The 19,205-nt window shown below is 51.0% G+C and overlaps 7 protein-coding genes across 7 annotated transcripts in view; 3 read left to right on the top strand and 4 right to left on the bottom strand.

Annotated features, from left to right (window-relative positions):
• Window positions 1-3,698: 3,698 nt before the first annotated feature.
• On the top strand, window positions 3,699-4,036 carry BO95DRAFT_438593 (uncharacterized protein). The gene is made up of 2 exons (XM_025585551.1): window positions 3,699-3,859; window positions 3,933-4,036. Exons 1-2 carry the CDS (start codon window positions 3,735-3,737, stop codon window positions 3,961-3,963), a joined length of 156 nt encoding a protein of 51 aa, XP_025446761.1. The 5' UTR covers window positions 3,699-3,734; the 3' UTR covers window positions 3,964-4,036.
• A 148-nt stretch (window positions 4,037-4,184) lies between these two features.
• Window positions 4,185-4,986, bottom strand: BO95DRAFT_195312 (uncharacterized protein). Its single transcript, XM_025580986.1, has one exon. It carries the CDS (start codon window positions 4,741-4,743, stop codon window positions 4,282-4,284), a length of 462 nt encoding a protein of 153 aa, XP_025446760.1. The 5' UTR covers window positions 4,744-4,986; the 3' UTR covers window positions 4,185-4,281.
• Window positions 4,987-5,021: 35 nt separating this feature from the next.
• BO95DRAFT_470432 (J domain-containing protein) lies at window positions 5,022-8,040 on the top strand. The gene is made up of 5 exons (XM_025589518.1): window positions 5,022-5,355; window positions 5,409-5,798; window positions 5,865-6,522; window positions 6,585-7,520; window positions 7,596-8,040. Exons 1-5 carry the CDS (start codon window positions 5,326-5,328, stop codon window positions 7,760-7,762), a joined length of 2,181 nt encoding a protein of 726 aa, XP_025446759.1. The 5' UTR covers window positions 5,022-5,325; the 3' UTR covers window positions 7,763-8,040.
• A 714-nt stretch (window positions 8,041-8,754) lies between these two features.
• On the bottom strand, window positions 8,755-10,467 carry BO95DRAFT_195084 (Zn(II)2Cys6 transcription factor domain-containing protein). The gene is made up of 3 exons (XM_025580984.1): window positions 10,086-10,467; window positions 9,893-9,990; window positions 8,755-9,812 (listed from the first exon to the last, which is right to left on the bottom strand). The coding sequence occupies exons 1-3, from the start codon at window positions 10,287-10,289 to the stop codon at window positions 9,089-9,091; spliced, it is 1,026 nt and encodes a 341-aa protein (XP_025446758.1). The 5' UTR covers window positions 10,290-10,467; the 3' UTR covers window positions 8,755-9,088.
• A 2,851-nt stretch (window positions 10,468-13,318) lies between these two features.
• On the top strand, window positions 13,319-14,331 carry BO95DRAFT_195067 (uncharacterized protein). Its single transcript, XM_025580983.1, has one exon. The coding sequence runs from the start codon at window positions 13,778-13,780 to the stop codon at window positions 14,291-14,293; it is 516 nt and encodes a 171-aa protein (XP_025446757.1). The 5' UTR covers window positions 13,319-13,777; the 3' UTR covers window positions 14,294-14,331.
• Window positions 14,293-16,495, bottom strand: BO95DRAFT_195200 (D-arabinono-1,4-lactone oxidase). The gene has a single exon (XM_025580985.1). It carries the CDS (start codon window positions 16,100-16,102, stop codon window positions 14,369-14,371), a length of 1,734 nt encoding a protein of 577 aa, XP_025446756.1. The 5' UTR covers window positions 16,103-16,495; the 3' UTR covers window positions 14,293-14,368.
• BO95DRAFT_478725 (putative gelsolin repeat protein) overlaps window positions 16,455-19,205 on the bottom strand; it is a 6,998-nt gene continuing 4,247 nt past the window's right edge. The window contains exons 3-4 of the mRNA XM_025590054.1: window positions 17,194-19,169; window positions 16,455-17,135 (exon numbers count right to left, since the gene is read on the bottom strand). Coding sequence (XP_025446755.1) covers window positions 16,889-17,135; window positions 17,194-19,169 — 2,223 coding nt within the window. The 3' untranslated portion in view covers window positions 16,455-16,888. The remainder of the gene's footprint in view (window positions 17,136-17,193; window positions 19,170-19,205) is intronic.

The raw sequence follows: 19,205 nt of genomic DNA, 5'->3' as shown, positions 1-19,205 counted from the left end.
CAGTCAGTCCATGGCCACCGGTCAATTGATTCCAATCTAGACCGAAACCTGCAGCGCCGCGAATAACCATGCCCCCTTCTTTTTTCCGGGCCCCGGGCACACAAAACCCGAGGACTCCAGAGTCCAGACAGCACTAGAGCCTTCACGATCTTTCCGAGCCCGCTTCCGTCTCCACTCCACAACAAGTCCAGGCACAAACCACACACAATTACATGCTCGACTATCCAATCTACTATGTCTACCTTGCGAGACCGGACACACTGTACTACGACAACGGGAAATGAAAAAAAAAAAACAAACAAAATCCCACTCCCCATGTCTCAACGGTGGGATTGCAGGCTGCAGCTGGGCTAGCAAGCTGCTACTACGTAGCCGCCCCAAGGAAAAAAGGGGGTTCGCATTTTAGCAGCCGTACTACGTATTGGTATGATCCGATTTGGGCTACTTGCATTGTTAATTGCTAAAGGTTTGACGAAATGACGGGTTACATCTGTTCGTAAGGTAGTAGTAGGGTTTGGCGAGATGATACTACATCTGTCGGGATATGTCATCTATAACCTCCTTTTCGAGGCAGAGACCCTATTTCATTGTCTAAAGGCTATCGGCCTAGGTTTCAGGATTGGAAAAGCTACTAGCCCTCTGTGATCTGATTCAAGAGAATGGGATGACTACAAAAGCATCTTCACAACTGGCGTCATGAAAGGATGAGACAGAGCAAACTCCCTACTATTTGCTTTTGGCATGTGGTTGCAGAGTTGCAGCAAACTTGAGTAAGGCAATATGATTGACCCCATGCTCATACTACAAACAAGATTATAACCAGGATTTAAACAAATGTACTGTAAATTACCGGTAGCTTCAGGCAGTTGCATAAATTCCAAACTATGCTGATTAGAACCCGAACAACAGGATGAAATACAGAAAGTGGAAAGAGACAACTCACATTTTCCCACCATCATATATACACAGCATGTAGGAACTTCTGTAGGGCTGTCTAGGACAGGGTCCTTCTCGGCTACGAGCGGTTGAACATGTGTCATGGTGGCATTTGGCCACGACACGACAGATTTTTCTTCCCCCTCCCCCCCTTTTCTTTGCCTGCTGTCTCGCAAAGGCACTCCGTGAGTATTGTTTATGCCTCGTTCTGCCTACGTGGTGTCGACTTCATGGCTCGAGTAGGGTTTGAACTGAAAGCATGGAACAGGCGTGGGGAGTGAGTTATGGAGCAGCAGACTACGGAGTGCATCAATATGGTCTATATCTTTCAAGGTGCTTGCATGTTGTGAGTCGCTGAGACGAGCAGGAAGGCGTCTGCAGACTGCATGCTTGCTGCAGACGGAGTAACTTCGGATGCTTGAGTGAATTATGCCTCAGCCTGCGAATTGAACAGACAAGAAAGTCAAGTGGTTGTGCACAGAAGTGAGTAACATGAATTGTTGTGAGCTGGCCTTGATGGCTTAACGATGTTGAGTTGTAGGAAGCATATCTATAGTAATATCCGTATGGAGAAAGTGGAGAGAAAATCGAATTAATTACATTGCCCAGAATTTATTCGCTTACCTAGCACTTTTCTCATAATGTGAATATCAAGATACTACCGGTAAATGTACAGTGCATACGGTACTTGCTTGCGCGAAGGTAGCACGTTCAATAAGCACAGTACATACATATGAGTACGGAGTACACGCTGCATATCTAATTCTGCCTGCGAGAGCATAACCCAGACTATCCAAACAAAACTGCATTCAGCACACCTCAAACCGACCATTTCAACCCAAGCACAGCATAACCCACCTACTATAGAGTTTTTCCCGCCCGCGGCCGCCCAATCGCACAATACGGAAGCTACATTGGGCAATAATAACCTCAAAAGTCACAGAGGATTGAGTCTTCTCCAACTTCGACGAAGGTAATGAGATTCCAACTCACGAGTATCCACAAAGACAATCCAAGCGCCGTCGATCCCGAAACAACAAAGGATCCAAGGACCTTATGAGCTCTAAGGCTCTCGGCGGCCTTTCGGCAACCCACAAATCGACATCCTAGACCACACCTCGTACTATGAAACGGGAAAAGAAGGGATGCCTAGTGCCTACAGTACATACATAGTGTACGAACAAAGGGCGCGGACGCGGACCCAGGACAGTAAGCCCCGAGCCCGATATCGCCCGTAGTCTCGATGCATGCCGAACCTGCCGTGGTTGGATGTTGTCAACCTGAGTGAGTTCTGAGGGCCTGACAATTGAGCAATCTTGCACTATGCGTCACACAAAATCTCATCACCCGCTCGGCCCGTTACGGCATCGTTTCCACTTGATTGCCACTGGAGGTTAGGGTACAGGGGCGTGTACGATGACGGGCGTACGGTATTGTCAGAGCCTCCATGGAGAGGCAGACTTCTGAGAAAGAGAGAGTGAGAGAAAGCATGGTTTGCTCTTCCTTCCCTGGTCCGGATCCGAAATGCTTGAGGATCCCGCCTGCATGGCGTCAGACCACCCTTCCATTGGCCTACTTACGCTTTGCGTTTATTTTGGTTGCGTTTATTTCTTCTGGTTCGCTACCATGTCCCTGGTTGCCTGGTTTCAACGTTGCCTTTATACAGTAATTACTACAAACAGGATATCCTTTCATGAGTTGTGGTTCTCTTTGACATGGCTGGGAAGACCCCCCCTCAATTGGGTAGTTGGTTAGTAGTTTTGCAGGTCTGTCAGGCATTCAAGTCAAGTCAGGCCGAGAATGAAGTGGGAAAAATTCAGTCTTTGTTGAAACTCAAAAAAGAAGACCAAAATAGAATAGTCTAGCACCTCAGCAGCACAAAAAGAATAGTTGACTTGGCCTAAAACCTCAGATGGGGTCCTGATGAGGTGACTCAGGACTCAGGAGTTCAAAGAGAGGGAAATTTGTAACAATGAGCCCTAACTCTGCGGAGTCAACCCTTGGATCCTCCGCGGAAAGGGAGCCACCAGAACTACGCAATCCAAGGTGAACATTAGATCAAATTTCACCATTCCTAGCATTCTAGATTTTGGCAATAACGTCTGCATCAGTGTGGAGTTGTTTGACTAGGGGGCAGAAGACATTGTGGGTCCCGAAGCCGGATGTGAAGATTTTCTTTGCCTGGTTAGGTTTTTTTTTTGATTTTTTTTTCTTTTTTAGAGGTACTGAGTACCTCTGTAACCTTAAGTGTTTAGTGAGTCACACCACCGCCCAACACTCCTTCGGCAAAGCCAGCCGGAGTCATACTACCACTACAAGTATATATACAGTAGCTCCGCAACCTTCGATATCCTGATCTCCCCCCTCTCCTCCCTCTTCACCTCATCTCATCCTTCTCGGGGATGATGGTCACTCCTTTCCTTACCGTTTGATAAATCAAAAGATATCCCGGAAACAGTTCTCGACTGTTTTGTGGTGGGTGGTTGTTTGTCTATTTAAGCCTCCCCAGTTTGATCTGCAAAACAATCGAAAACCTTCAACATAATCAACCTCCTCCAACTGCGGAAAAAATATAGGCGACCTGTTAGAGAATGGGCCAGAGGCACAACAGGCGTCGCACTCGTCCGCGCTCTCGAAACCGCAGCAGCAGCATCACCAACAACAACAATCGCCTCAACCTCATCGAAGCTATCTCCCGACCTCTCAATTCAGTCCTACCTTCGGCTTTCGACTACCATGAAATTCCCGCCCCAACCTGGCACCATGGGGATTTCATATGGCAGACTCGACATCGCACGATGAGGCTGGAAACCTCCCACATAGAGGCGGAGCAGTGTCGGCTTTTTGGTGGTGAACCCGGTGACGACGTGGGCCTTTGCTATCGGATGCTGGAGTATTTCGGTGGGCTTGATTACATCGACTGGTGAGTTGTCTTCTTCCCCTGGCTCTTTTTCAATTCATCAATAGAACATCGAAGCTGACTCGCTACTTCTTAGTCCCCAGTCTCTAAACGCACTACCTGGATGACGCGCATAAATATGCGGAAATCGTCGGCCCTTTTGAAAACTCAACGATTCAAAAGTGTCAGTCAGACGGTGGAAAGTAAAAAAGAAAAGTACGAAGAAAAATATCCCAACGGGCATCTCCAACATGGCATGGATCTTGAAAACAAATTCAATTGAAGTTGGATCCTCGGGCCGGGCTGTTCCATCCTTTGCAGCCACTACAACTCGACGACATCAGCAGGACGAAAGCCAACGGCGATCCCACCAGCCTCCCGAGAGGCTTCGAGAAGCCAGATTTCACTGGGTACTATCCAGGCCAATGACTTGCAGCAATGAAGGATCAGACTCCCCGAAGAGGGGAATTATATCTGGATTGGTCTTCTGAACGGCCTGGCCATCTGAACTTTGGTATAGAGATATTTCCTCGCAAGACTTGGTGACGTCGAGAGCAGCGATGTCTTCTAGCTATCGGGCATTGCCGAGTTTGTGGGTGGGTTGAGTTCGTGTCTCGGTTCAGCTCCTCTGGATTGTGATGCTTGAGTTCCCTGCCTTCGCAAGCTTGGCTTGGTGCTGGCGTGGAGGTCATTCCTGCACCTCCGTCTACACAGCCTTGGCGAGGACATCTCCCATTCTCACGCCTTTTCTCAGTGCTGGGGCCCCTGGTGCTCGATATACAAATGAGGACATGACAGCTGGACAAAAGTGTTTTGAGCTGGCGTTCTAAAAACAGATGTTTTATCCAAAAATGGGGGTCAAAAAAGGTTATGGGGGTTTTTTTATGATGAAATGAAAGCTCAGACATGAATGCTTGTTGTATGGCCTGTTTATGTCAGTACCGGAGATCTGACATTATCGACTCCGTGGTAGATAGAATGTTTCTTTTTTTTTTTTAGATGTACACGATGACCCTTCAGAGAGGTTCTGTACAGTACAAGATACATTAAAAATAACGTCTTCCCGCACACATTCTGGTCTACATCGTCATTCAGCTACTCCGTAAATGGCTTGAGTTAACTGAAAAGCGGGAAGAGGCTTGACCCTGAATGCTGGAAGTAGTAGGCGGTGAGCTCCGCCGCCGCCCTGGAAAGGACACGGTCGATCACAAGGCACGACCGACGCCGATACGATAATTAATCGTTCGGGACATGCTCCGTCGTAGTCTTCTTCTTCCTCTTCCACCACACGACACTCCTTCACCGTTGACTGGTAGGGAGATCATGACCACCAGCTCAACGACCTAATCTGTGCTGCTTTCCACTCAGCTTTTCCCCTTATCGGACATATATCCAACTTCCTGTCACATATTTGGAGCCCAGGAGCTGCACTCTTTGTCCCTTGTCCTGCCCGCTGCGGGCGACCGTGTCCATTGTAAATTTACTGCACCATGTCGACAGACTACAACTATGACGACAAGGTAGGATCTCCATGGGCTTGTGGGCTGGAAGAGAAGCTGACAGGTATTGCCAGGGACAATTCTTCCCCTTTTTCGTCCTCACCCTGACGAGTCTCGTCACTTTCCCTCTGACGTACAATCTCCTCCGGCCGAGCAAGGGTGAGTGCCGGACCATAATATCGCCTCTATGGTGCAACTTGGGATCTCCCGAAACTGATGATTGGCTATTTTGTGTAGGACTGGAGAACACCGCACCGCGGATAAAATCAGACTTCAAGCCCGAACATGGCGACCTCATTGACGCGCAGAAGCGCAGGCGTCTGCGCAAGGAACGTCGGATCAAGCGCATTGTCACAGTCGTGGTGGGCTACGCTGTCATGGCTTGGATGGCATATTTGATCGTCGTCACAGCACGGACAGTACCCAAGATATGGGATCCGTATGACATTCTTGGTATCTCACGGGTGAGTCCCTCGCGAACGGAGTATCCCTGCGAACGGTTCTAACCGGCATTATTTGTCTCTTACCAGAGCGCCGACGAGAAAGCGATCTCCAGGCACTACAAGCGCCTTTCACTCGTCTACCACCCCGACAAGATCCGCCCCGATCCCGCCAAGAATGAGACCATCGAGATGCTCAACGAGCGCTTCGTCGAGCTCACCAAGGCCTACAAGGCATTGACCGACGAGGAAGTTCGCAACAACTACATTCAGTATGGCCACCCAGACGGCAAGCAGAGCATGAGCATCGGTATTGCTCTTCCCACGTTCATTGTCTCGGAAGGCTACTCCAAGTACACCCTGCTGGTCTATGGTGCTCTGCTTGGCGTTCTTCTCCCATACATTGTCGGCCGCTGGTGGTACGGCTCGCAGCGTTACACCAAGGAGCGCGTTCTCGTCGCAAGTGCTGGAAACATCTTCCGGGAATACAGAGACGACATCACCGATGGCGGAATAATCAATGCGCTGTCCTCCGGCGATGAGTTTAAGGAGATGTTGCAAGGACCCCGGTCCGATGCTGGATTGGCGAAGCTTGAGAAGAAGGTCCTGGCGGAAGATTCCTCGTATCTGACTCCCGAGGACCGCGCGGTCATCAAGGGACTCGATGATTCGAGCAGACGGAAGGCGCTGGCGTTACTCTGGGCCTATCTCGGTCGCGTTGATCTGGGAGACGCCACGCTCAACGGAGGTAAGTCAGAACTCTCCCTCAATCAGCTACATGGGATTTATAACATACTGATTCCAACTCAGAAAAATATGAAGCCGCCCCTATCGCCCTTTCACTGAACGAAGCTTTCACGGCCATCGCCCTTGCCTTTGGTAATCTCCGACCAATCCTCGGATCCTTCCGCACCGCACAGCACATCATCCAAGCCGTCGCACCTGGCTCCTCTCCACTCCTCCAGTTGCCGCACTTCACGGCGAAACTCGTGCAGACTATCGAAGGTGCCGACAACAAGGAACACTTCACCGTGCAAAAGTTCATGTCCATCCCGGAAGCCGAGCGCTACAGCCTCACCGTAGGCGCCGGCCTCCTGAATGAGAAGCAATACACGACCGCCATCAACGTTGCCAAACAACTCCCAGTTCTCGAGGTTTCCCGGGCCTTTTTCAAGGTGATGGGCGAGAAGGTCATCACGCCGAGCAGTCTGGTGCAACTCGTCGTCAAAGCGCGCTTCATCCCCCCCGGTTCCGCCCCCGCCCCCGCCCCTACTTCCGCCGACCTCGAAGACATCGATCCTGACGAGGATGACCTCGACGCTATCATGGGCCGCAACGGCAAGAAGACAAAGGTGGTGAACGGCCAGAGGGTGGAAGAAGCTAAGTCCGAACCCGTTCAACCTCCGCTCGCGCACGCCCCCTACCTCGCCCGCGACCACTCCCCGCGCTGGCATATCTTCCTGGCCGACGCCAAACAGGGCAAGATGGCTGTGCCCCCCTTCACCTTCACCACATTTGACAAGCCACTCTTCGACCCCGTCACCGGCAAGCCCACGTTCAACGTGCAGACCCTCAAGATGCAGTTCCAGGCTCCACCCCAGGTCGGTGACTTCACTTTTGTGATGCACATGCTCTGCGACAGTTATTTGGGCCTCGACACGAAGATGGAAATCACCCTGCACATCGACGATCCCGCCAAGGCCGCGGCGTTGGACGAGGAAGATGATATCAGTGAGCCTGATGAGGGTGAGTTCCCTAACAATTGCCTTCTTACACAAATGATCAAAGACCGTGAGAACCTAACGATTTCTGAAATCATAGATTCGATAGCCGGCCAAATGCAAGCCCTAAAGACCGGCCAAGCCCCCAAGAAGAAGGCCAAGAAGCCTTCGGCGGAGTCTAGCGAGGACGAGGAGAGTGATACCGATGGTGATGCAGGCGATACTAGTGACACGAACACGGAGACGGATATCGATGATGATGATTGAAGGGCATATTTGCATTAAAGGGAACATCATAATCGGAGGGAGGCTATGTTTTCCCACCCGTCCGTCCTAAGGGAAACAAAGTTAAACATATAAACCCAACCTATACGTGGAAAGGAAGAAAAGAAAAAAAGAAAGTCCTATGATACCTCTAGCTCTCCTTTTCTTTTCCTTTATTATCTTCCCCTTTGCTCACCATCCCTTGTCTTAGTTTGATCTTGCTTCGGGAACGGATCTTCTTACCTCTTTTTCAGTTTTTTTTTTTTTTTTTTTTTTTTTTTAAAACCATTTTCAATGTTTTCGAGTAAAGAATATACCTAGGTTTTCGTTCATCATCCATGACATCTATGTGTCTTGTTTTCGAGTGGCATTCAGAGGGCTTGGGTCGTTTTGATTCCAAGGGGACATGGGCTGGACAAGGAGGTCATACTTGATGAGACTCCATGGCGGTAATCGCCGGATCAACAGCTATTTCTTTGCTATTTAGCGTGGGCAGAGTCTGTGCCGCTTTCCAGGCTGACGTGACTACTGACCGGCTGATTGTACTTACGAGTCCTTTGAAAATAGCTGATACGGATTCAATGTTCATGCACACAGTCGTCTTCTTCTTTCCTTTGCTTTCTTTTGTCTTTTTTTTGTGGGCGTACTTTATTTCTGCCATTGCGCACTAACCCCTGTACCTGTTTCTTTCCGTTCTTTGGTAGGTTGCTTGTAGCTACTACAACTAGCAAAGCTCACAGTTTCAGGTTTCCAGTAAGGGTAGATCTTTCCGAAGAGGAAATCTGGAGAATCAAGATTTGATCGAGATACCAAGGGGTCCCCGCACTGTCTATAGCCCTTGTAGCCAGGTTGAGCCTGTTTGGACCTCCTGGTGATGGTATCTTATGTTGGGTCTTTAGTCCTCGTCTCGACCAGGCACATCAGGTGTGCGGTGCGGGAAGTAAAAAGCATTGGGTAGTGTAGGCGAGGAGTAAACTCGCCCCGAGGTTCTGTTTCACAACTGGAACGTGGAGTGTAGTAGAAGGCCCCGTAAAGCTTGGTCGTTAGCCTCTAAAAGGAAAAAAGAGATTCCTGTTGTAGTCAGAGTATATAGCCATCCCACGTCGTAGAAATAACAACTGACTTGGGGTATATGAACGTGATCTTAAACACCATGCTGCAAATGAAATCTTCAAGATAGGCAAAGCGACACAGTCAATGAGAAATTGATGATGGGCAGAGTGGCTTTCACCCTGTCTCTGTGCAGTTACATCACGAGATGAAAGGTGTACACTAGTACGAGGGACAGGGATTTGACAGAGTGCCCAGGTTCTATGATTATGAGCTATGCTAATCACAACGATATGACCAGCTGGTCGCAGGAGGTGGGTAGATAGCGTGCTGTTCAGGGATGTGCAAGGCATAATCACTCATCAGGCTCACGGACATGCCGGATCTAATTACAGGTTGTTGCTGCATTAGGCCGACCGGCAGCCCGGAGCTCTTGCTGAATTCTGCGCCAGAGTCGGTTCCAACATAGTAGTAACATGGCTGCTCATGAGCAGTCATCGATGGCCCAGTATCCGTGCACTTCAGTTCGCATGCAAGGGCCATAGGTTCCAAATGTGGGCGAGGGAATGCCATAGTCTGATAACCTGTGTGTGGTTGATAGCTCTGATACCCCCCTGAGTGGATATTCTGGACTGGCTGCATGTCCCATCTCCACGGGTCGCTGCATTTGGGCGAAGCGAGCGCGGGACTACATTCACTTGGTGAAGGCTCAGGAGGGGTGGCAGGTTCGGGTGATGGATCTGTTGTGGCGCTACTATCAGTCGAGGTTGAAAGATATCGTAAGTACTGGAGGTCTTCGGATTCTTCCTCCAGCTCATCCGCATTTTCCTCGGCTTGCTTGATTAGACCTAATCGGTCTAGGATAGCGTGCGTCAGAGGATAACCGTCGGGTGCGTCCTGCAGTGGCTCCCCAGGGAAGTCCTCTTTGTTGACGCAAAGCTTATAAAGCCGCTGAAGTGCTTTGACTACCAGAGAGTGGTGCGACTCGAGCATTTCAACGAATCTAGACATGTGCCAATCCACCAGTCAGTCCTGGGATCCTTGATAGATATCATATAAGTGCAGAAAAGGATCGAAACTGACCCTCGTGAGTATACTTTGGTTTGCGTAGCCTTCCTCTCCCGAAAGAGACATGGATGGTTGTACGCAGAACAACGGTTGCATGGCTGTTTCCCATCACACTAATATCCCATGAGTATCACCGCAGACCGCAAGCTCGTGCTATGGTAGAGAAAGATGCACACAGGGTTCTAGGAACAACCAATGCTTCACAAACCTTGGTCTTCTTGACTCTGCAACGATCGCATGCCTTCAAGACATGCTTACGCTTGACTCGAAAAACACGCTGCTCATGCTTCTCGTCTGCCAACCCCACGCGGGACTCAAGCTGCTTCAAGGTGGTCACCGCAGCAAGATTATACATGGCATCTGGATAACCAGGAATGTAAGACTTGGGTCGCAAGCTAGGTTGACGAGACATCTTTGCATCAAACAAGCCAGAAAAAGTTGAAACATGTACGGGGGAGTGAGATGCAATTGAACGCCCACCAAGGATCAAGGTGGCAGGAAGGGTCTGATATGAGAACTTTGATCTGAAGTCTGACTAATCGAGAGCAAGGCGTTTTCAGTCGGAGGAGGAGGAGGAGGCCCCGGGAGGGGTAGTGGATGTCAGACTGCCGCTCGAGAGGAACAAGCAGGTGGGGGTGCGAGGACCTGACAAGGGACAAAGAGGCTGAGAGACATATCTATCAAATATTATTGATATCATGTCTTACCCCAACGCAGCCCCGCGCACGCATGTCGACATGACGACCCCGCCCGAATCGGACGTAGATCGCTAGGACAGTGATGATGGTGACGTGGTGAAGCAGCTTGTCAAGATATCAACCAGACCGGTCGCTCGACGTCCTTCAGGCCGTTGCGTGTGGCTGTGGTAGCCTAGCAGGTACGTACACCAGGGAGTCCCCCGCAACCACGGGGGGGTGGGGGGGGTTCTGCCCGTTTGGCTAGTTGATACAGGTGACCAGATAAAAATTTGCTGGCGCGAGACACGCCAGTAGCCAGTAGCCAGTAGCCAGTATTCACGCCTGGCGACGGTCCGAGCCGTCAGAGCTACCACGGGATGGATACGCATCGCTGCCACCGCACCGCTTGTCGGCACTAACCGGGTAAGACCCTGGTCATTTGGGCAGCCAAAGTCAGACAGAGTAAGGTAAGCCCTCAAGGCTCAACCTGACTCTCTCCCTTTCTCTCTCCCGTAATTCTCGTGGGAGCCTTGAAGACCTTCCGGTGCCGGAGGAAACTCGTCCGCTGGCTTGAACCCGCAGACGTGCATCTTGCTCCGGTTTCCGTGGCTGTCATACATCATCTCCCTATTCTTCAAAATTTCTTTTTGGCCCGATCATAACATAGGCTCTAAAACCGGTTACCGGTGAGTCGGCTCACGGCCAGACAATGCCGCTGTAGAGTAAATGGTTTCAAACGGGCTGGAGCCTTCAGCATCATCAGCTTATGCCTCATGAGCGACTATCGAACACTTCCATAGTTGCCATTGGTACACGGATGACCAGCGCCATCACACACTCTGACTATTCTCGAGTCGTTGATGAGCGCGTGCCTCGCACTGGGCTCAGCGTTACGGCAAGGTGACCAGCAACATCGACCCAATAGTATGGGCTGACAATTGCTTTTTCGAGTTTCCGTAATTTTCGGCTGGAATTGTTCTCTTTCCCGCGCCTGTCAAAACAACCAGCCTTCCTAGAATGCTCAGCTTGACGGGCTATAGTGGTGATGATACGTAGCGGGACCTCACTAGACCCCTTCGGATTGCGTCGCGGGAAAGTCGGTACCGTTGCACGCTTCCTAGCATATGCTGCAAGCTGCTCATGTGTTCTAAGAGAGCTAACCGTCTTGAGCTTAAAGTGCAGTGGTGCAGCTTGTCTAAACAAAAGCAGGGGTATCACTTCTAAAGTCAACTCCTTCGGTATCTATGCGTATCTCAATGCTGAGGCCTGGCAGGGCCACTGCTATTGTGCGAGAGCCAGACAGTAGCAATCACGAAGAAGAGTAGAGCTCGCAGCGCATGTCTTCAGGTGATCACCTGATGTAATGTTGTGATGCTGATCAATAGCACCGGCATGAGCCAACCGTAGCAATAGCATTGTTCGTCATCGAGGCTGCAAAGATTGATCGAGGGAGCATCGGCCAAGTACGCCTGCATCATCATCGTTTGGGGAGCACGGCTCGCTGGTCTTACAGGAAATACCGCATAATCCGAGTTTCGCAGAAGGTGTTAACCGCGCTTAGTGTTGTGCGTAGGATTCCGTGCACCTGCTCCGGTGGACGCCAAAACCCAAAAAGAAAAAGAAAAGAGAAATCAAGAAGAAGGATAAAAAAAGAAAAGAAACGGGAAGGGAAACAATTGGCAAGACAACGCGAAGAGAAAGAGGGAAAAAAGTGAAATAGACCACAGAGAATTACAATAGAATGTCTGTTCCATTCTCGCATTTGCCTTGCCGATCCTTCAACCTGTATCTTGCATTGCCGTCTGTGATGGTCAGCAAGGTTGATTGATTAGACAGGAGCATCACATTGGGCTTCCTCGAACCTGGGATTCAATCATAACCGCCCTCCGCCACCAACCACAACCAATTATAGGAACTTTCGGGAGGTGATTCTGTGATATAGGGCAAGGAGACCTGCGTCGCGGGCTACTGATCATTTCCCCTCTCTTTGCCACACTGGGTGAGAGGGGAAGGGAGGGGCTCGAGGATCTTGCGTGGGTGCGAGCGAACCGCATGAGTTGGGTGCAGCAAAGGCCCGTCCACCCTGCAGATACTCGCTCAGTGACTCACTTGCAAGAAGCGGCGATTTTGTCCGTCTGGTGAAGCCTTTTACTCTACTTAATCTCAGCCCCGCTTCCTGTGGCCGCTGAACAATGCTGAGCTGCAACTGAGATAATCTTCTGTCACAATTTCGTGGCGCAGTCAAGCGACGGGGATGAACTGAGCTGCCTCGGCTTTCTCTTGTGGTAAACGCCAATCTCATCATGCCATGGGTATATTTCTGGCCCTTCTTGGATTCTAGTCAGGCAGATGGTTTCGGGCGGAAAATAGAGCCAGAATTGGGCGAATGGAGAGAAGAAGAGCATCAGACAAACTAGAGCATGAGAAAAAGTAGCGAAAGAAGATGAAGAAGAACCTGATGAAGATGAAGATGAAGAAGAACCTGATGAAGATGATAAGAAAATGCGATTGAAAAGAATGGATCCATTCTGCCCAGTGCAGTGCCCGCCCCCAGGTGCCCCCCCACCGCCCCCAGATGCGGTGCCAGTGCCAGCAGTGCCCAAGTGAGGTGCTCCAGCTCCACTGCCTGCCAACAACTAAAGCTGATACTGAGCTCGGAGAGTCCGAGCATCAATACGCTCCATTCTCTTTTCACCTCCCCAAAGGGAACGCGAACGGGCACCATACCGACCAGGTCTCATGATGATCTTCAGAACAATGGAAACAGCGGCCTATACTGTACTGTACACTGTGCATCTCGCTCCATTCATTCATTCTAGTCACTACTTGCCAGAAGCCCTATCCTGGTATCACCTGCATTGCATGGCATAACCTAGCATGATCACATTTCTTTGCGCTCCTGGAAAAGACGGGCCAAGCCTTTTTTTTTTCGCAGAAAATGAAAGAGCAGGAATTGATGACCTTGCGCCTCTCCAGATCGAGTAAGATTCCCAGCAGAAGCAAGCAAATGCCATTAGTTAGCGGTTGGCGGGGAGGAGTAGTTAGTGCTGACTGACGTCTTGGATGCCGACAATTATTCCCAAGATAGAGGAGGTCTCCCGCCTCGAAAGCAACCTTATACGCGAAGAGCTTGACCCATCCTTTGGGCGTATACATAGCCTAAAAACGCACCCGCCCTCAAAATCGTCATTGCCGGACGACCCTCGCGCACCGAGCGTGGACTATGTTGGCTCGAACACCGCTACGCGACCCGGCGTTATACCACAGAAGTAAAGGAGCCGATGACCTTTCAAGTAATCCAGGGTCATCCTACCTGGGAGTAAACAATGTCGATAGTCGACGAGGAGGATCAGCCGCTCCGATGAGACCCGGATACTCGCGACGGAGTCCCATTACCCCGAAAACTCCTTCAGTTGAGCCCACTGAGCAAGTGAACGAGAGATGGAACGCACCCTCAAAGTCCATTGTCATTCACCGCATGCCAGCTCATACTCGGGATGTAGCACACAAGGAGCAGCTAATCAGAGGAAGAGTCGATGAGGTGAAGACGCATGGCATTGTACTCGATCAGTCAAGACCAGGCCTGAAAAGTGACCATGCGTTCTCTGTAACACATCAAAATCTGGGAGGTGGAAGAAATCAATGGAAAGAATATACATTGAAAAGTACAAGGATTGTCAAAGACAATTACCGGCCAACAAGATCCATTGGCTTACTCATTTTGTCCCACCACCCATGACTACCTACTACTTCGCATACTACTACGCTCAGGTGTTTGCTCCTCACCATCTCATTGTCTTTACTTTATTGATGATCACGAGTGGCGATCAGGAAGAACAATGCTAGCCTCACCAGTTGCAAGAAGGTCGAAGCTCTCATCACTGGCTGCGGTTGTGGGAGGACTCAGACCCGTGCTTTCGACCGAAGCAAAGGACTTTTCCTTTTCGAGCAAGGACAAGGATACACCTGCGTGCTTCGTTTGCCAACTCTTGTCACCAATCCACTCCAAGCCGTCGCCCGCCCCGCGGACACCTGCCTTCCGACGGGCCTTCTCCCGTTCGAGAAGAGGGAGGCTTTCTTCCGTAGCAGTTGACTCACCAACGGACAAGTTCAGATTGCGATGGTGCCACTCGCCCAGAAACATTCCATCCGGGTCAACATCTTGGCGCACCTTCATCCATTCGTCCATGCCGCCACCGTACAGCTGCCTTAGTTCATCGCGCGTTGCGACGAAGTTCTTGGCCCAGTGCGGTCTGGCTCCCATCTCACGCATGAGCCATTCAAAAGCCTCGTAGTAGCGAGCCGTGCAGGGGGGATCCCGATGATAAGGACGATAGAGAGTCGCATTAAGATACAAGGTCGGACCGTCAGAGCAACTAGGATCAAGGAATGGGCGGGGGTTCTTATTGAGTGTAGAATCGGCAACTCTGACTTCGATCGGACAATGCACCCAGAGTCCGTCGACAGAGAATGGAATACGTGCCGTTTCAGCATCGCCGTTTAGCCAAGCAGAAAGCCGGGTGATAGCCTCCGGTCCCTTCTCCAAGGGAAGAGCCCACTCGTTAACGAACTGCGAGTAGAGACAATTCATGAGCAGACCGTCGCGGGCCGGCTCCACGGCTTCCGTGACCTTGGTTTCTTCCTTGAATCCATACTGCAGGCCGAAGACAAACCACTCGACCCATGGCAGGATGCGAGGGAAGTAATTGGCCAGGGCCAGCAGGTTGTGATAAATGTGGTAACCGACGGTTTCGCCATAAAACGTCTTCGGTGGAGGACGCACCGGAAGATCGGTCTTGTCTGCATGCCAAACGACCGCGCTCTTCTCATACGGCATCCACCAGACCCGTACGAACTCATGCGTGGTCCACAGTCCAGTCGACCATTCATCTAGAACGCTCGAAAGCTTCCGGCGGGACTGTCGCCATGCGACCTTGAAGGTGGGCTCAGCTTGTAACGTGACCTCGACAATGATGCCCAGGGCACCGAGGGAGATAAGGGCGGCGCGGAAGAGGTCGGGATTATTCGTTGGACTGCATCGCACCACTTGCCCATTAGCCAGCATGAGTGTCAGGGACACAATGCATTCCGAGATCAGGCCATGCTGTAAGGAGCTCCCATGTGTGCCCGTCGAAATGACTCCCGCAATCGACTGACTATCGATGCTACCCAGATTCGACAAGGTGAGGCCATGCTTCTCTAACTGCTTTCCTAGGTCCCTCAAGCGTATTCCAGCCTGCACGGTGACCACGCCGGTCTCAGGCGACACCTCCAACACGCGACTGAAATCATCGAGGTTGACCAGCCAGGAGGAGGTGCAAGTCAGATCCGAAGGGGAGTGGCCACTACCAACGGTGACAAGACGACGGCGACAGTGACGGGCAAGGGTGACGAGTTTCTGGATCTCAGCCAAAGATTGCGGACGGACGTAGAGCTCCGGTCGGGAATAGAATGTCCTGGCCCAGGTGTGATGCAAATGATCGGTGGTGGCGCGAAAGGGCACGGCGGGATCGAGCTGCGAAAGTTTGTGAAGGATAGCGGGGTCCATGGTGGTGGTGATGGTGTTGACGGTGGTTATTCTGTCCGATTGAGGCTCAATCAAGGCATACTGACCTATACAGAGAGATGCTCAAGTCTCTCACAACAATGAAGAGAGTGAAGAATGAGAGTGTGAGTGAGTGAGCGGAGAAAGATGGAGGTGAAATCAGCGCGACACTGAGGGGCGAAAATTAAATGAGCGCGCGGGGTGGAAATTAACGGCCGATGACGAGCCGCGGTGGGTCGATTGCCCATCACAACTTTCTTATCTTTATCTTTGAAGGTAACTAAGAACTAAGTCAACTAGCTTACTGTAATCGTCTTCTGACACTTGATTGCTGTTCTTCCGCATTCTCTGGAATTGAAAATGTTTGATTTACACGCTTCTCTTAGTTGAATAGGATTACCATAGATGCATCCAAGCAAGCCTCATGATCCTCTCTCAGTAACCAGTAAGCACGCAGTCTTCTGATAATGCCAAGCTGGTTTGAAAACTTGAACCTAAACCTAATACTGTACACTGACACATACACACTTGCCGTAAAAAAGGTCGCCTTTTCACTCCACTGTCCAGACTTTCTATGTTCACACCTCCATCACTTCCCCCTCAAACCTTGTTGCCAGGAACCATTCTGGTGCGGACCAGTATATGCACGATCTAAATGCAAAGACGCTATAATCAACGACAGACAAAACGAAAAGAAAGGAAGAGAAACAGAAGAAAGAGAGATACCGAAGACAAATCAGGGTATGATGCTCTTGAGAATATCGGAAGGAAAGGAAAGGTGGTCAGAATTCAGGGGTTGCGAAGCGCCTCGATTGCCGCGTTCAAAGGGAGCACTTGCGGAATACTTTGCCACGAGCTCGTGTTCCACTTGCGGAATACACTGCTACAGCTCTCGGGAACTCCGCCGAGGGAGACGAAGGTTTTCGGGATGAATGGTCGATCTTGGAAAGAGGCCGCTAGGATGCTGTATTCATGCGCAAAATAGACCGCTGAAGCGAATTCAGCTGCGCGGGCTGAGGCTTGTTCACCCACAATCCTGTCAACATATGTTTAGCGTGCGACCTCGAGTCGTTCGGATCCCGGAGGCAACTTACACATAAATCTCAAAGTAGGTGTCAAGGACGTAGATCCCTTTGGCATTGATGTCCTTCTGACAAAATGGATCCACCTCTTGCACGGTATCGTTTGGACGAGTAATTGGGGAGGGTGAACCGGCTCGACGCATCCAGAATCCAGCCCGCTGCTGACCAAGCTCATGGTCCACACGAAGCAGTCGCGTGCGATACCGGTCAAGCTTGGGCTTCAGTCGCCAGTCATTGGCGCCCTTCTCATCTGCCGTCCTTTCGTACTGCGGGAAGACTTCAAAGAAGCTCTCTGGCTCTTCTCCTTCACCTACTTCCTCGAATTCACCCGTGAGGCCGAGATCCATCCCAATCAAGCGCGCAGCACCAATTTCTTCTGCCGAGCTGCCGAGTCCTTTCCAAAGAAACAACTTGCCGAACATAGCGGAGATCACGAAAGGATAGCCGGAGCAAAGGCTGCTAGGCGAGAAGTTCACTTCATCGAACACCATCTGTCCTAGGTGCTTCCGTCCGCAGAGCATGAAAATAGCAGAGGAACTGGATCGTGAGCTAGAACCACGACGCGTGATGAGAATGCCACCTAAAGCCTGAATGAACCGCGCTGGCTCCTTGCCTTGCTTAATAATTTCGAGCTTGCATCCATTTTCCTTCGCCATTCGTCGAGAGAAGGGCTGGGCATCGTCGATAGCCGCATCGGGAACGTCATCACCACACCAGAGGTGGATCTCAGAACGCACGTTGCCGTCTGCCTCAAACATATGCACGCACAAGTACATGCTTCCCTCGTACAGAATATACTCTTGATTGACGGGAAGATCTTGCTTCTTTCCATCACCTGTGATCTCCCATATCTGGCGTTTGAGGGTTCTGATTTTCGTTTCGTCGCCGCCTTTCCCCAACAGCACCTGAGCATCGACATTCACGCGATCGCTTGATTTAGGTAAGGGCCTGAAGAAAGTGGAAATTGCTTCCCATGATTCGTCAGCCAAAGGGACAAGCGAAGCTGATGATCGTGGCGAGGAGAATCGATCGACGGAGGCTCGAGAACCCTTGGGAGGAACCGGGGGTGAAGGTAGGGCTTTGTCTCTAGAAGGAGCACCTTTGATCCCTACAGCAGCAAAGTAGGATGCGGGCTTTTGGTACGGTGCGGGTGATGTTGAGCCCAGGTTCTCCTTAAAACTGGTTCTCAAGGGCGAAGGGGAAGGTGACGAAAAGTGAGTCGGGGCGTTCCTCACAGGGGTGGATGGCAACGGTGCGGTTTTCGGAGGCAAAGGGGGTTTTCCGAGGAGAGAGCTTCGCAAGCTGGCAACAAGACCAGTACTCTTGCTATCTTCGAAGCGAGGAGAATCCTGGATTGGTGGTGTTGGAGGCTCGGTGCTCCGGTGGGCATTGGGCAACGACAGAGATTGTTGATCGACCAATTGCGGCGTAACTCTTTCGATCATTATAGGCTCATGAATAGATAATGGCGAAACAGGCTGGGTTGCGCCTGCATCTTCCAGGGACACAGAGGTAGAGGTATGGGAACCGGCCTCCGTGTCAGGAAGTGGCCAACCACTCGAGACGCCCACGGATTGTTCAACATGCGAAGCGCCTAGTATGGGGCTTTCCAATTCGGGAAACGGCGACCGACGTTCTTTGCCATCCAATGCATTATCTGCAACCTGAGTACTCGCCTTAACTTTTCCCTCTGCAATCGTCTCTTCTGCAAGCTTCTCGTCTGCAAGTCTCTGCTCCTCAGCGAGTCTTGCCTCTTCCTCCGCGAGCCTAGCTTGCTCCTCTTTCTCCGTGAGCCTGATTTGCTCCTCTTCTGCGAGCCTAGCTTGCACCTCTGCGAGTCTCTGCTCTTCAGCGAGTCTCGCCTCTTCTTCCGCGAGCCTAGCTTGCTCCTCTGCGAGTCTCTGCTCTTCAGCGAGTCTCGCCTCCTCTTCCGCGAGCCTAGCTTGCTTCTCTTCCTCCGCGAGCTTAGCTTGCTCCTCTGCGAGTCTCTGCTCCTCAGCAAGTCTTGCCTTTTCCTCCGCAAG

The sequence above is a fragment of the Aspergillus brunneoviolaceus genome (assembly GCF_003184695.1).
Source record: "Aspergillus brunneoviolaceus CBS 621.78 unplaced genomic scaffold BO95scaffold_5, whole genome shotgun sequence".
Taxonomy (NCBI): domain Eukaryota; kingdom Fungi; phylum Ascomycota; class Eurotiomycetes; order Eurotiales; family Aspergillaceae; genus Aspergillus; species Aspergillus brunneoviolaceus.
The sequence above is the reverse complement of the archived record's forward strand: the minus strand, read 5'-3'. Positions and strand labels throughout refer to the sequence as shown.